General features: G+C 42.4%; 1 protein-coding gene across 1 annotated transcript in view; it reads left to right on the top strand.

The window, feature by feature from the left end:
• LOC122939587 (cytochrome P450 2C29-like) overlaps nucleotides 1-16,836 on the top strand; it is a 91,678-nt gene that overhangs the window by 30,818 nt on the left and 44,024 nt on the right. The window contains exons 4-5 of the mRNA XM_044295695.1: nucleotides 10,559-10,719; nucleotides 12,390-12,563. Coding sequence (XP_044151630.1) covers nucleotides 10,559-10,719; nucleotides 12,390-12,563 — 335 coding nt within the window. The remainder of the gene's footprint in view (nucleotides 1-10,558; nucleotides 10,720-12,389; nucleotides 12,564-16,836) is intronic.

The following is a 16,836-nucleotide window of genomic DNA, read 5'->3' as shown; positions in this document are numbered from 1 at the left end:
AGGGATAAATGTGTTTTATTGATTTTTACTTTTTTTTCCACTTTTTTTTGACCCAGACCCACTTGGTTCTTGAAGATCCAGTGGGTCTGATGTCTGTATAATACAGTACAGTACAATATATATTGTACAGTACTGTATTTTACTTACACTTTGTCTGAACAGATCTCTGCCTTCAGCACAGATCTGTTCAGCACCATGGACAGCAGGATGCCTGAGACGGCGTCCTGTTGCCATGGGAACCTTCCCCGTCTGCTCAGTAGTGGTCAGAACTGCGCAGACGGGGAAGGGTAAGGACGGGGCTCTGGGGGGGCTGTCTGGGAGCTCCCTCCCTCTCCATTCGGGGGGCTGCAAAGGCACTGCAGCCCCCCGATGGGAGAGGGAGGGAGCTACTTCTTACTGTTAACTTTTTTCATACAGCGGTCCGTACGGACCGCTGTATGGAAAGGGTTAAACGGCTGACATCGCATCACCGATGTCAGCCGTTTATACCAGGGTGCCAGCAATGTGCTGGCACCCTGGTATACCCACTCTACACCAACGAATTTTCAAGGGGAGGCGGGCGGGGGATCGCGATCCCGCCTGCCGCACCGCCCGCCTCCCGCACCGCCCCCACCGCCCACAACTCCCCCCCCCTGCACCACCCGCCGGCAAAAAATCATGCAGGGGTGCAGGGGGGGATGTAAAATCTATATTTGAGGTACACTAAAGTTTCTGATCCCCGCGGTCAGGGACCGCGGGGATCAGAAACTGCAAAAAGCGCAGCAAACCGTAGGTCTGAATTGACCTGCGGTTTGCGGCGATCGCCGATAGGGGGGGGTCACATGACCCCCTCTGGCATTGTCACAGGATGCCGGCTGAATGATTTCAGCCGGCATCCCGTTTCCATTAACCCCCGCGGCGCCGGAATCTGCATTTAAAGTTAGGACGTACCGGTACGCCCTGAGTCCTTAAGGACTCGGGAAATAGGGCGTACCGATACGCCCTGCGTCCTTAAGGGGTTAAGCACCCAAATAATTGTTTGTGTTTGCTTCAGGGTAATAATAGGTACGGTGAGGCAGTTTTAGTTGTGCCCGCCAGTAGGTAAATTACTGCAAAATTTCCTCCGGAATCTAGCAGAGTGCAACACAGGGGTCTCAGTCTCTGGGCTGAGTGTATGTAAATTTATTTTATGTTCTCAGCATTTGTGGTTGTGTTTATTACCACGTTTTACTAAAATTCTGTTTTGGCAAAAGCTGGTGTTGGAGTTGCTTTCCTTGTTTGCAACTTCCCTGTATCCCAGGGAGCCCAACCCTGTACACGGTAGTGATGAGCGGCATAGGCAATATTCTTTTTTGTGATATTTTGCAAATGTTTTGCATAATTTTTGCAATAAATTAGCAAATTCTAGTATTCGTGATCTCCAGTCATTATTTTCACGATTGCACAAATCGGCACTAATAGTAATATAGTAACATAGTACATAAGGCCGAAAAAAGACATTTGTCCATCCAGTTCGACCTATTATCCTGCAAGTTGATCCAGAGGAAGGCAAAAAAAAAACTGTGAGGTAGAAGCCAATTTTCCTCACTTTAGGGGAATAAAAAATTCCTTCCTGACTCCAATCAGGCATCAGAATGACTCCCTGGATCAACGATCCCTCTCTAGTAGCTATATCCTGTAATGATGCGCAGATCTTTTGCACAATACATGCAACTTAATATTTTATCAGCTCTGAGTAGATATTACGGATTGGTGCACTAAGTATTGTTGTGACATCACAACACTATGTCTGTAGCATGTACTGTATGGACAGCAGAACCTAACACCCTGCACTGGAACCTATCAGCTACACTATATCAGGATATAACCTGCACTGACTATCTCCCACTAACTATCTGTATTATATACGGTATATGAGCTAACTAACTATCTAATGTAATTGGATCAGGAATAGGATCCAGATGAAAGCACAGAGCACAGCAATGTCACCGCTCTCTCTGTCAGAACTGCAAAAAACAGCAGAAAATGGCTGCTGGGGAGTTTCTTAAAGGGGGAGGCAACTTTCCTATTTGTTGCTAGGGATGTTGCTAAGCTCTGACAAAGATACTGCAGCCTTCTCATTGGCCCACAAGTAAGAAGGGAGGTTACTGATTAAAAAAACAAAATCTAGAATATTCACAATTACGAATATATAGCACTATATTCCACATCTTTGCAAATTATCGAAGTGCCGATATTCGTGATATCGAAATTTGCGATTAGAATATTTGCGATCAACACTAGTACACGGCTAACACTAGCTGCCTGCCACTGCCTTTATGAACCTGCGCACTGCTAGTTGTTTCCTGACATGTAGGCTCCTAAGTAGCAGATAATCTACCCTGTGCGCGTTTGGCTCCAGATCTCCCACTGCTTCCACCCTGCTGCTGTTTCACAGGCCTGCTGCCAGCCTTACCTCCTGATGATGATGATGATGCCCTCTCTTCACTCGGCTCCCACGTGTGATTGGCTACATCATCATCCACTAATATCTGTTTGTCACTTATGTCACCCTCATCAGTTTCGTGGCCACGTTCCTCACTGCTCACAACGCATGCTCCCAGCTGACTGCCATGATCGCTAGTTGCACGAGAGAGGATGCAGAAGACCTCCTCTCCAAGTCTTTGCTGGCCCTTAGCTGCTGATTGTCCTCACTAAGCTCGCCCTCACTGTAAAGCGGAGCAGAGCTGGCAGCATGCATAACTTTGTGAGCAGAAGGAGCAACAAAAGAGGCAGTTGCAGGACAAGTGAGGGCACAGAGGCTGTTCCTGGGCCATGCCAACTAAGTGTGGTGTGAGAGGAACCTACCAATTCCTGGCTGTGTGTATCTGTTGTCACCTGAGATGATGTTGAAGAGCGAATCAACCATTCCAGTACAGCTGAATTGTTGGTTAAAAAGCAACTGTTTGGATGACTGTCGCAGCTATGGCCCATTGCTGCGGCTGCTGCTACCACCCCCTTTCATCTGCTGCTACTTGTGCCAGCTAAAGCAACATTTTTGCCACTGCCCATTCCTTTTGAGGGCCCAGGCAACTGTCTGTTGTCTATAGTGTACAGTAACTTTATGAGTAATGTAACAGATAAAGTATGAACGGTGCAGCAGATAGACTAGAAAAACATGCCTATATATTAGACCACCTGTTGACAAAGTGTCTGATGATGTAACGGAACAGATCAATTATTAATGGCGCAGCAGATTAACTAGGTACATGCATCTATATATTTGTATTTGGGTCGGCTCAAGATAAGTACGCCTACCTACCTACTATGCTAAGCAGTAGGGGTATGCCGAGACTGCTGTAGGCTAAAGGGGCCTAAAATAGCAAACATAGCTCAGGGCAATAGTGTTATTAACAAAATTACAATACCAGATTCCTGAGAACATTAAACATTTCACCCTGCGGATTTGGTATATATCGTGCATAACAAGCCGACTGCCATCTGCCCAACTTCTTAATAACATGCACTGAGACGTTGTGCTTGGAGGCGGCGAAGCCGCACCAGTGCGAAAGGAATGCCCTGTGATGGAACTGGGACTGACCCCAACATTTCTCAATAATATTCGGATGGATTTGAGAAAGTTCTGACAACTCAAAGGCGCAGAGCCCAGCTTTAGCAGAAGAGCATACCCTGGGGTTGCTTCGGTAAAGCGCGTCCAATCCAATAATCATATATAGAGTTCAACATGTTCTCTAGTATTGCAAGTGTGGGATGTACAGCCTATATGGTCGGTCAGTGCCGGCACAGCAGGTGCGTCTGAAAAAGCAGTACTCAGACTGGATGCAGCGGCGTCCCGCTAGAGGTGAGTATTTGTGTTTGCGATCACACTCCTATCGAAACAGTCTTACCGGTTTCAGAGGTACTCTGCCGTCCTATGGACTCTGAAGTTATCTGCCGTCCTGTGGACTCTGATGGGATACTTTCCCTTTTCTCTTTCCAGGATCCACTTTAGTCGCGTCAGTGAACTGCTCCACACAGGCCGTTCGTTCCAATCCAGGCCTCGGCTTTCCGTCACTTTCTCCCGCGGACCAAACTGTAAGTGGCTCGGCAGATATCCTTCATTAACTGTTTCTGGTGCACTTGCGTTCAGGTGGGGGGTCTGACCAGACGCATTTCGGGGTTACAATATCCCCTTCCTCAGTGGTAATCGGACCCCCCGAGTACCATCTCTTTTATAGGAAAATAGTGTTTGCTGCAAAACCCGGAATGGATCCCATTCCGGAAGTCATCTGGATATTTAGTTAGCATAAGTATTTATTTCATTCCACTATACTGCATAGATGAACAAATATCCTGTGTCATCAATACTGCTGCTCCATCAGACTAGCCTTCCTTTCCTTCCTAGCCTTCTGCACAATCAGAATTTCGTAACTGCTCATCAAATAAAAACGCACTCTCTTAATCCAGCGGTATCGGTGCGTTTTTAGTTCCTTTTCTTGCTGCTGAGTCCTAACTTTAAACATTTTTCAGTATAATTCTGCAATCTATAACACTATCTAATATAAATCTATAGTATAAGTCACATTATGTTAAAATTAGGGCACATTATATTAAAAATAAAAAAATAAATAAAAAAAGGCTTTTATTATAATTAAATGAATATATTATAAAATTGGTATTGTAGTGCCAAAATAAACTAAAAAATCACACAATACGAATGCACCAGATCAATTTGAATTGGAGGCAGACGGGATGAAAGAACAATTTTTGAATAAAAAACATCCTGAAGAGGTTCTAAACCTTGCCCTTAATAAAGTAAGGAAGATGGAGAGAAAAAATGTCTTCATAGAAAAAGATAATAAAAGTACTCAATCAAAGGAAAACCAATTAAAAATGATATTACCCTACAGTAGTGCCCACAAGAAAGTAAAAAGCATTTTATATAAATATTGGGACATAATAAAAAAAGACAAGGTGGTGGGAACAACCATCCCCCTTAAACCCCTAATTGTGTTTACCAAGGCACACAATTTGGGTAACAAAATAGCACCAACTGTTAAGGAGGATATAGGAAACAACATGTCGGTTCAAAAATGGATTAATTTTAATGTTTTTTTTTCAGATGTGGGCAGTGCGCAAACTGCAAAGTGACCTCATTCACTAAACAAACTAAAGAAGTAATTTCTACAATTAATGGGTTTAAACATAATATAATTTTTTTTTTAACTTGCTCCTCGGAGAATGTGATTTATATTTTAGAATGCCCCTGCAAGCGGCAATATATTGGCCGAACCAAAAGAACCTTTAAAAAACGTCTTGCAGAGCACATTGCTATTAAGAAAGGGGTGGAAACCCACTCACTTTCAAAGCATTTTAAAATTGTCCACAATAGTGATCCATTGGGTATAAAATTTGCTGCCATTGATTAGGTACCCAGGAGTTGGAGAGGGGGGAATCACATTAGTAAAATGTCCAGGCTAGAAACACAAAGGATTTTTGAGATGGAAACTATGATTCTGGGAGGACTAAAAGCGGAGTATAAATTATTTGGGTTCCTGTAGGATGGGGTTGGGGGTCTCCCGTCGGGGGTGAACCCCGCCGAGTGTAGTTTGTTCGCTCGGCGGGCTTCCCCCCGGACGGTGGACCTTCATCGCATCTAAAGACGCAATTTACAAGAAGCCCTAATGAGAACACTTGTTTAAATGAAGATCTACATTTCCCATTATATTTTACATATTTTTCATATTTATACATTTTTTACATTTTATTGCACCACTTAGCTTTCAAACCACCTTGGATTAAGTCCCTAGTAGGATCGGGGATATAGCAGTAAGAACTAGATAATTTTATCAGTATATATTTATTTTAGTTATACCGATCCAGTTACTTACTGGTATATTTTTAATATATTTTTAGATATTTTTCACATGTTTTAAATGGAATGTACAATAGATTGTAATATATACCTCATTGATCTTAAGGGACCTTTTAAGTGATTTTAAACTATAAAGCAATCGCAGCACAATCGCACTGACAGTGTTCAGGTGACAGTTGCGGTTCCCTGCAACATATACAAAACTTGGACCAAATATAGTGCCGGGACAGATAATCAGACTAGGGAGTGTCCCCAGCACATTAATTGGCGACCCTACCTATGTTTGACTGAATGAAACACTATTGGAGCGAATATAAACATATGATACTCATATATATATATACTATTTTTTACCCTACCAGTGGCATTCGTATTGTGTGATTTTTTAGTTTATTTTGCCACTACAATAACAATTTTATTATAAACCTTTTTTTAATTTTAATTTTTAATTTTTAATATAATGTGCCCTAATTTTAACATAATGTGACTTATACTATAGATTTATATTAGATAGTGTTATACATTGCAGAATTATACTGAAAAATGTTTAAAGTTAGGACTCAGCAGCAAGAAAAGGAACTAAAAACGCACCGATACCGCTGGATTAAGAGAGTGTGTTTTTATTTGATGAGCAGTTGCGAAATTCAGATTGTGCAGAAGGCTAGGAAGGAAAGGAAGGCTAGTCTGATGGAGCAGCAGTATTGATGACACGGTATATTTGTTCATCTATACAGTATAGTGGAATGAAGTAAATACTTATGCTAACTAAATATCCAGATGACTTCCAGAATGGATCTATTCCGGGTTTTGCAGCAAACACTATTTTCCTATAAAAGAGATGGTTCTCGGGGGGTCCGATTACCACTGAGGAAGGGAACAAAAAAGGGGGAGGGGTCAGCACATCCCAATGTGCAGGTGCACGTTGCTTGTGGCTGGAGATATCTGACAAACACATAGTGCAACAGCACTCTGCAAACCAAAAGCAAAGTACAAAGGTATATTACATTGCAAGTGCTATGCTAATAACTTAGAGATGCTTGGCAAATACATTTTGTACAAAATCATTTGAGCCCTTCTGCCGGCGTCAAGGCGACCTCTATAAGAAGGGTCCTAACACTAAAACTCACCTGTTGGGTGCCATAACAGCGACCATGGATCCAGAAAGTTATTAGCATAGCACTTGCAATGTAATATACCTTTGTACTTTGCTTTTGGTCAGACCCCCCACCTGAACGCAAGTGCACCAGAAACAGTTAATGAAGGATATCTGCCGAGCCACTTACAGTTTGGTCCTCGGGAGAAAGTGACGGAAAGCCGAGGCCTGGATTGGAACGAACGGCCTATGTGGAGCAGTTCACTGACGCGGCTAAAGTGGATCCTGGAAAGAGAAAAGGGAAAGTATCCCATCAGAGTCCACCGGACGGCAGATAACTTCAGAGTCCATAGGACAGCAGAGTACCTCTGAAACCGCTAAGACTGTTTCAATAGGACTGTGATCACAAACACAAATACTCACCTCTAGCGGGACGCCGCTGCATCCAGTCTGAGTACTGCTTTTTCAGACGCACCTGCTGTGCCGGCACTGACCGACCGTATAGGCTGTACATCCCACACTTGCAATATTAGAGAACGTGTTGAACTCTATATATGATTATTGGAATAGACATATTCCAGAGAAATATCTAGTGACTTATTTCACCGCTTCGATATTACTCCTTTGTTGCAACTAGGTACTTACATTGATACATTTCTGTTGCGACCAACAATAGAGGAGACATTTGCTATATGCTGCTATCTAACACTGTGGTGTAATATTGATGCTGCTACAATTGATGCTGCTATATTTATTGTATTTTATGTGATGTTTTAACCAAAGTCATTTACAGGAGGTTTATTAATTTAGCTATTTATACCCTGCACATTGTGTACCTCTGGTGGTACACCCACGATATATATATTGTTTTATTGGAATCGATTGACAGGAGGTTTATTAATTTATATGGTATATATACCCTGCCCACTGTGTATCCCTGGGGGTATACCTACGATATATATATACAGGGAGTGCAGAATTATTAGGCAAGTTGTATTTTTGAGGATTAATTTTATTATTGAACAACAACCATGTTCTCAATAAACCCAAAAAACTCATTAATATTAAAGCTGAATATTTTTGGAAGTAGTTTTTAGTTTGTTTTTAGTTTTAGCTATTTTAGGGGGATATCTGTGTGTGCAGGTGACTATTACTGTACATAATTATTAGGCAACTTAACAAAAAACAAATATATACCCATTTCAATTATTAATTTTTACCAGTGAAACCAATATAACATCTCAACATTCACAAATATACATTTCTGACATTCAAAAACAAAACAAAAACAAATCAGTGACCAATATAGCCACCTTTCTTTGCAAGGACACTCAAAAGCCTGCCATCCATGGATTCTGTCAGTGTTTTGATCTGTTCACCATCAACATTGCGTGCAGCAGCAACCACAGCCTCCCAGACACTGTTCAGAGAGGTGTACTGTTTTCCCTCCTTGTAAATCTCACATTTGATGATGGACCACAAGTTCTCAATGGGGTTCAGATCAGGGGAACAAGGAGGCCATGTCATTCGATTTTCTTCTTTTATACCCTTTCTTGCCAGCCACGATGTGGAGTACTTGGACGCGTGTGATGCAGCATTGTCCTGCATGAAAATCATGTTTTTCTTGAAGGATGCAGACTTCTTCCTGTACCACTGCTTGAAGAAGGTGTCTTCCAGAAACTGGCAGTAGGACTGGGAGTTGAGCTTGACTCCATCCTCAACTCAAAACGACCCCACAAGCTCATCTTTGATGATACCAGCCCAAACCAGTACTCCACCTCCACCTTGCTGGCGTCTGAGTCGGACTGGAGCTCTCTGCTCTTAACCAATCCAGCCACGGGCCCATCCATCTGGCCCATCAAGACTCACTCTCATTTCATCAGTCCATAAAACCTTAGAAAAATCAGTCTTGAGATATTTCTTGGCCCAGTCTTGACGTTTCAGCTTGTGTGTCTTGTTCAGTGGTGGTCGTCTTTCAGCCTTTCTTACCTTGGCCATGTGTCTGAGTATTGCACACCTTGTGCTTTTGGGCACTCCAGTGATGTTGCAGCTCTGAAATATGGCCAAACTGGTGGCAAGTGGCATCTTGGCAGCTGCACGCTTGACTTTTCTCAGTTCATGGGCAGTTATTTTGCGCCTTGGTTTTTCCACACGCTTCTTGCGACCCTGTTGACTATTTTGAATGAAACGCTTGATTGTTCGATGATCTTCTGAGCCTGTCAAGTCCTTCTTTTGACCCATTTTGCCAAAGGAAAGGAAGTTGCCTAATAATTATGCACACCTGATATAGGGTGTTGATGTCATTAGACCACACCCCTTCTCATTACAGAGATGCACATCACCTAATATGCTTAATTGGTAGTAGGCTTTCGAGCCTATACAGCTTGGAGTAAGACAACATGCATAAAGAGGATGATGTGGTCAAAATACTCATTTGCCTAATAATTCTGCACTCCCTGTATATTGTGTTATTGGAATTGATTCAATGTATCACCCTTTCAAGTCACATGTCTATAATTCTATTATTTTGTAACTATTCATTAAATGTAGTGTCCAAATTTCTTCAGGTGTGCCCAGTCTTTTTGTATATTTATATCTTGTTGTATTGAGTAGTAGGGTGAGACTACTGGTCTGTGAGCACCCTGGTTAGTGACTAGTAGCCCTGTGCGTCCTGCTACTTTATATTTCTTATTAAGACTGGTGTCTAAAACACTGGTCTTAATAAATGACCCCCTAAGTCTGATGCACAGTCAGTCTGTGGAAAACAGGACAGATTAAGAATGAAAGGTGCAGCAGTAAAACAAGATGCACAGTGCAATTACTTAGAGCCTGCACTGTCCCTGCAGTCTCCCTATGCTCTCCCTACAGTGTCTGAAAACTCTCCCTACGATCCCCCTGCACTGTCCCAACACTGTACCTATCCAAGATTATACATTTAAAGCTTTGGCCTAGCCAAGTTCTGGACCAAGCATTTGGCACACCTTTCACTATGCTCAGTTCACTGTAAAATGGCTGAGAGCGGGCGAGGTTATGCTTTTTATAGGGCTGTAACATCACAGGGAATGGCTATTTGCAGATTGGCTGGCTGCACAGCATTATATATTTATTTTATGCACTTATATAGCACTTACAGACATTAGCATCACTCTGTCCCAAATGGGGCTCACAATCTAAGTTCCCTATCAGTATGTCTAGTGTGGGAGAAAATCGGAGTACCTGGAGGAAACCCGCGCAAACACGGGGAGAACATACAAACTCCATGCAGATGTTGTCCTTGGTTGGATTCGACCCCAGTGCTGCAAGGCACCAGTGCAATCCACTGAGCCACCGTGCTGCCCGGTGGGGAAGCGGGGGGATTATGGGTCATATCTTCTACCCGGACTTCTTACTTTCACTTTGTAACACATGTAGCCACTATTTTAGGGGAAAATAATAAAAAAATTTACAGCAAAGCGAGAGGAAATTCGTATTTGTTGCGAATTAAAGTTTTCCTGAAATTCGGATTGAATTCAATTAGTTTGACTTTGATTTACTCAACACTAATAATATGTATGTGCCTGATCTGCAGCAGAGGCTGATGGTGACTCTGTGGCTGGAGGTCACAGTATGACTTTCTCTTTCTCTTTCTGCAGGGAAAGTGTTCAACCCGACAATGGCCCTGTCCTGCGCTGTGGGAAACACAATGGGTGGAATGATGTTTGGGCTGCACTTTGATTACAAGGACAAGCAGCTGCATGATCTTCTCTTTTCCATCACCAAACACATTAGAGGATTTGTTTCTCCACTAAGCACGGTTGTCTGTCATAATTTTATGGGTCACGTTACAATCTGCTCCAGACCTTTCAGGAACATTGCCTTAGCTGCTGGCTAGACACGTCATGATACTTGTGGCACAAGATGACCAACTTTATAAACATGATTTTGCATTATTGTGTCACAAAATATCTGTTCTATAGGTGACTATGTATAGCCACCCAGTGGTCACCCGTGCAGCTGAATTTGGTCTATGTGGCTCATAGAGCTGAACTTCTACTCCCCTCTGCGCTGATTTCAACATCTGTAAATGGGGTGACACATGACTGCTGCAGCCAATCTCACAGCCACAGAGGCCAAATCCAGTGGCGGGGAACAGTTGAGTGTCATCACCACCGCTGATCGGCCATATCTATAGGTCTAACCTAGAATCAGATAACCACTCTAAAAGTGTAGTCCAGGATTTTACTATTGATGGTATGTCCGAGGAATAGGCCATAAATAACTATTCAGCGGGAATGTGACAACTAAGCGGGAATGTGACAACTAGCACCTTCGTCGTCAGCTGTTTCAGAGTAGCTCTGGCAGCAGAGATCGACATCTGAACTTCTGTAGACAGCTGACCACTGTGTAGTAGACTGACCAGGTTGCCATTAACTTATATGGGAGCAATGGTACAGTAACCAGTTCTGTCCATTACCTATTGGATGAAGCTGTGTAATTCAGGCGCCAACTTCTGGTGCAAAAGCTATCCCGAAAAAGCTGATTGTGGGTGTGTGGGGTGCCAGACCCTAGCTGATCAGATACTGACAGCCTACTCTGAGGATAGACAATCAATAGCAAATTCCTGGCCAACCATTTTAACCAAATTTGGTAATGTATGGTAAGGGTGGACACAATTGCACTCTTTAGTTAAATAAGTTTATTTCTGCTGGTAAAACAGTAGCACATAAGGCAGTTGGAGATTGTTGTATAAAGCATTCACTCTTTTTTACTGCCAGGACCTCCAGTCCCCAAATGAACATTGATGGAAGCTCATGTGCCCTATTCCCGTCAGTGGCCTCCATTGACTAAAACTGCACTCTCCATTAGAAACTAGTGCATGTATTTAGAGGAAAAAGTGTCCAGTGACATCACTGCCTCTCTCATTACCTACAAAGGCTTAGAAAGAACAGAATCCAGTGACTGCACTACCTGTTCACTACCTACAAAGACATAGAGAAAACAGTGTCTAGTGACATCACTGCTCTGCTAACTACCTAAAAAGACTCGGAGAGAACAGTGCCCAGGGACCTCAGTGCCCACTCACTACCTACAAAGGCTTAGACTGAACCCTCTAAGTCTTTGTAGGTAGTGAGCAGAGCAGTGAGGTCTCTGGACATTGCTCCCTCTAAGTCTTTGTAAGTAGTGAGCAGAGCAGTGAGGTCTCTGGACATTGCTCCCTCTAAGTCTCTGTAGGTAGTGAGCGAGCAGTGAGGTGACTGGACACTGTTCCCTCTAAGTCTTTGTAGGTAGTCATTGACCAGTGACCTCACTGCCTCCCTCACTACAAAGACTTAGAGGAAACAGTGTCCAGTGACCTCACTGCCTGCTCGCTACCTACAAAGACTTACACCTACAAAGGTTTAATGTATTCTTCTTGCTCTCTTGGACGGCCTATTCTTTTCATTAATTGTCATGTTTATCTTTACTTATGGACTCTCTCTACAGGTCTGCAATTCTCTCCCAATTCTTCTGAATATCCCATACATCAGAAAAAAAGTATTTCAAAATACTGAATATATTTTGAGATTCGTGGCAGAATCTGTAAAGCATCACAAAGAAAATTTGAATCCAGAGTCGCCAAAGGATTTCATAGACTATTTCCTTCTGAAGATAAAGGAGGTAAGAGGATTCATGAGGGTCTGCTGAGAAGACATAAGCTGAGAAGACATATACCTCAATTTTTGCTTAGGCTGAACTTGTCTAACTGTATATCAACTATTAGTTGGCTTAATTTGAGACATAATTTTAAACCAGAGTTGTGGAGCAATTTTGGCACTAAATGTCAGCTCTTGGATCTCACCCTTTCCCTATGAAGCCACACCCTTTTCTGCAAGCCCCACCTACTTATTGGGCTAGGAGTAGGGATGAGCGAACTCGAACTGTATAGTTCGGGTTCGTACCGAATTTTGGGGTGTCCGTGACACGGACCCGAACCCGGACATTTTCGTAAAAGTCCGGGTTCGGGTTCGGTGTTCGTCGCTTTCTTCGCGCTTTTGTGACGCTTTCTTGGCGCTTTTTGAAAGGCTGCAAAGCAGCCAATCAACAAGCGTCATACTACTTGCCCCAAGAGGCCATCACAGCCATGCCTACTATTGGCATGGCTGTGATTGGCCAGAGCACCATGTGACCCAGCCTCTATTTAAGCTGGAGTCACATAGCGCCGCCCGTCACTCTGCTCTGATTAGCGTAGGGAGAGGTTGCGGCTGCGACAGTAGGGCGAGATTAGGCAGATTAACTCCTCCAAAGGACTTGATTAACTGATCGATCTGCAGCTGTGGATCATTGAGCTGCTGATCCTCAATTGCTCACTGTTTTTAGGCTGCACAGACCGTTTGTCAGTCACATTTTTCTGGGGTGATCGGCGGCCATTTTGTGTCTTGTGGTGCGCCAGCACAAGCTGCGACCAAGTGCATTTAACCCTCAATGGTGTGGTTGTTTTTTGGCTAAAGCCTACATCAGGGTGAAGCTGTCACACCAAGTGCATTTAACCAGCAATAGTCTGTTCATTTTTTGGCCATATACAAAATCAGGGGCAAGCTGCGCCTGTCACCAAGTGCATTTAACCCTCAATGGTGTGGTTGTTTTTTGGCTAAAGCCTACATCAGGGTGAAGCTGTCACACCAAGTGCATTTAACCAGCAATAGTCTGTTCATTTTTTGGCCATATACTAAATCAGGGGCAAGCTGCGCCTGTCACCAAGTGCATTTAACCCTCAATGGTGTGGTTGTTTTTTGGCTAAAGCCTACATCAGGGTGAAGCTGTCACACCAAGTGCATTTAACCAGCAATAGTCTGTTTATTTTTTGGCCATATCCCAGTCTAATTCTGTCACTAAATCCATACCGGTCACCCAGCGCCTAAATACTAGGCCTCAAATTTATATCCAGCTAAATCTGTCCCTAGTGCTGTAGCTGGGCGAGTTATTTAGTGTCCGTTCAAGCACATTTCTTGTTCTGGGTTGAAATACAATTCCCAATTTAGCAATTTCATAATTTAGTGGTTTCTGCTATATCAGAGCTATTTGAAATCTATCCCTAAAAGGGTATATAATATTCAAGGTGCACATTGGGTCATTCAGAATAACTTCACACACACCCGCTACTGTGTATTTCCAAGTCTAATTCTGTCACTAAACCCATACCTGTCACGCAGCGCCTAAATACTAGGCCTCAAATTTATATCCAGCTAAATCTGTCCCTAGTGCTGTAGCTGGGCGAGTTATTTAGTGTCCGTTCAAGCACATTTCTTGTTCTGGGTTGAAATACAATTCCCAATTTAGCAATTTCATAATTTAGTGGTTTCTGCTATATCAGAGCTATTTGAAATCTATCCCTAAAAGGGTATATAATATTCAAGGTGCACATTGGGTCATTCAGAATAACTTCACACACACCCGCTACTGTGTATTTCCAAGTCTAATTCTGGCACTAAACCCATACCTGTCACCCAGCGCCTAAATACTAGGCCTCAAATTTATATCCCGCTAAATCTGTCCTTAGTGCTGTAGCTGGGCGAGTTATTTAGTGTCCGTTCAAGCACATTTCTTGTTCTGGGTTGAAATACAATTCCCAATTTAGCAATTTCATAATTTAGTGGTTTCTGCTATATCAGAGCTATTTGAAATCTATCCCTAAAAGGGTATATAATATTCAAGGTGCACATTGGGTCATTCAGAATAACTTCACACACACCCGCTACTGTGTATTTCCAAGTCTAATTCTGGCACTAAACCCATACCTGTCACCCAGCGCCTAAATACTAGGCCTCAAATTTATATCCCGCTAAATCTGTCCTTAGTGCTGTAGCTGGGCGAGTTATTTAGTGTCCGTTCAAGCACATTTCTTGTTCTGGGTTGAAATACAATTCCCAATTTAGCAATTTCATAATTTAGTGGTTTCTGCTATATCAGAGCTATTTGAAATCTATCCCTAAAAGGGTATATAATATTCAAGGTGCACATAGGGTCATTCAGAATAACTTCACACACACGCTTCTGTGCATTTCCAAGTCTAATTCTGTCACTAAATCCATACCGGTCACCCAGCGCCTAAATACTAGGCCTCAAATTTATATCCAGCTAAATCTGTCCCTAGTGCTGTAGCTGGGCGAGTTATTTAGTGTCCGTTCAAGCACATTTCTTGTTCTGGGTTGAAATACAATTCCCAATTTAGCAATTTCATAATTTAGTGGTTTCTGCTATATCAGAGCTATTTGAAATCTATCCCTAAAAGGGTATATAATATTCAAGGTGCACATTGGGTCATTCAGAATAACTTCACACACACCCGCTACTGTGTATTTCCAAGTCTAATTCTGGCACTAAACCCATACCTGTCACCCAGCGCCTAAATACTAGGTCTCAAATTTATATCCCGCTAAATCTGTCCTTAGTGCTGTAGCTGGGCGAGTTATTTAGTGTCCGTTCAAGCACATTTCTTGTTCTGGGTTGAAATACAATTCCCAATTTAGCAATTTCATAATTTAGTGGTTTCTGCTATATCAGAGCTATTTGAAATCTATCCCTAAAAGGGTATATAATATTCAAGGTGCACATTGGGTCATTCAGAATAACTTCACACACACCCGCTACTGTGTATTTCTAAGTCTAATTCTGTCACTAAACCCATACCTGTCACCCAGCGCCTAAATACTAGGCCTCAAATTTATATCCTGCTAAATCTCTCGTTAACGCTGTCCTGTTGTGGCTGGGAAAGTTATTTAGTGTCCGTCAAAGCACATTTTTTGTTCTGGGTTTAAATACAATTCCCAATTTAACAATTTCATAATTTAGTGGTTTCTGCTATATCAGAGCTATTTGAAATCTATCCCTAAAAGGGTATATAATATTCAAGGTGCACATTGGGTCATTCAGAATAACTTCACACACACCCGCTACTGTGTATTTCCAAGTCTAATTCTGTCACTAAACCCATACCTGTCACCCAGCGCCTAAATACTAGGCCTCAAATTTATATCCTGCTAAATCTCTCGTTAACGCTGTCCTGTTGTGGCTGGGAAAGTTATTTAGTGTCCGTCAAAGCACATTTTTTGTTCTGGGTTGAAATACAATTCCCAATTTAGCAATTTCATAATTTAGTGGTTTCTGCTATATCAGAGCTATTTGAAATCTATCCCTAAAAGGGTATATAATATTCAAGGTGCACATTGGGTCATTCAGAATAACTTCACACACACCCGCTTCTGTGCATTTCCAAGTCTAATTCTGTCACTAAATCCATACCGGTCACCCAGCGCCTAAATACTAGGCCTCAAATTTATATCCAGCTAAATCTGTCCCTAGTGCTGTAGCTGGGCGAGTTATTTAGTGTCCGTTCAAGCACATTTCTTGTTCTGGGTTGAAATACAATTCCCAATTTAGCAATTTCATAATTTAGTGGTTTCTGCTATATCAGAGCTATTTGAAATCTATCCCTAAAAGGGTATATAATATTCAAGGTGCACATAGGGTCATTCAGAATAACTTCACACACACGCTTCTGTGCATTTCCAAGTCTAATTCTGTCACTAAATCCATACCGGTCACCCAGCGCCTAAATACTAGGCCTCAAATTTATATCCAGCTAAATCTGTCCCTAGTGCTGTAGCTGGGCGAGTTATTTAGTGTCCGTTCAAGCACATTTCTTGTTCTGGGTTGAAATACAATTCCCAATTTAGCAATTTCATAATTTAGTGGTTTCTGCTATATCAGAGCTATTTGAAATCTATCCCTAAAAGGGTATATAATATTCAAGGTGCACATAGGGTCATTCAGAATAACTTCACACACCCGCTACTGTGCATTTCCAAATCTAATTCTGTCACTAAACCCATACCTGTCACCCAGCGCCTAAATACTAGGCCTCAAATTTATATCCCGCTAAATCTCTCGTTAC

Source organism: Bufo gargarizans, chromosome 5, assembly GCF_014858855.1.
Source record: "Bufo gargarizans isolate SCDJY-AF-19 chromosome 5, ASM1485885v1, whole genome shotgun sequence".
In the NCBI taxonomy this organism is placed as follows: domain Eukaryota; kingdom Metazoa; phylum Chordata; class Amphibia; order Anura; family Bufonidae; genus Bufo; species Bufo gargarizans.
This window is presented reverse-complemented; position numbering and strand designations above follow the sequence as displayed.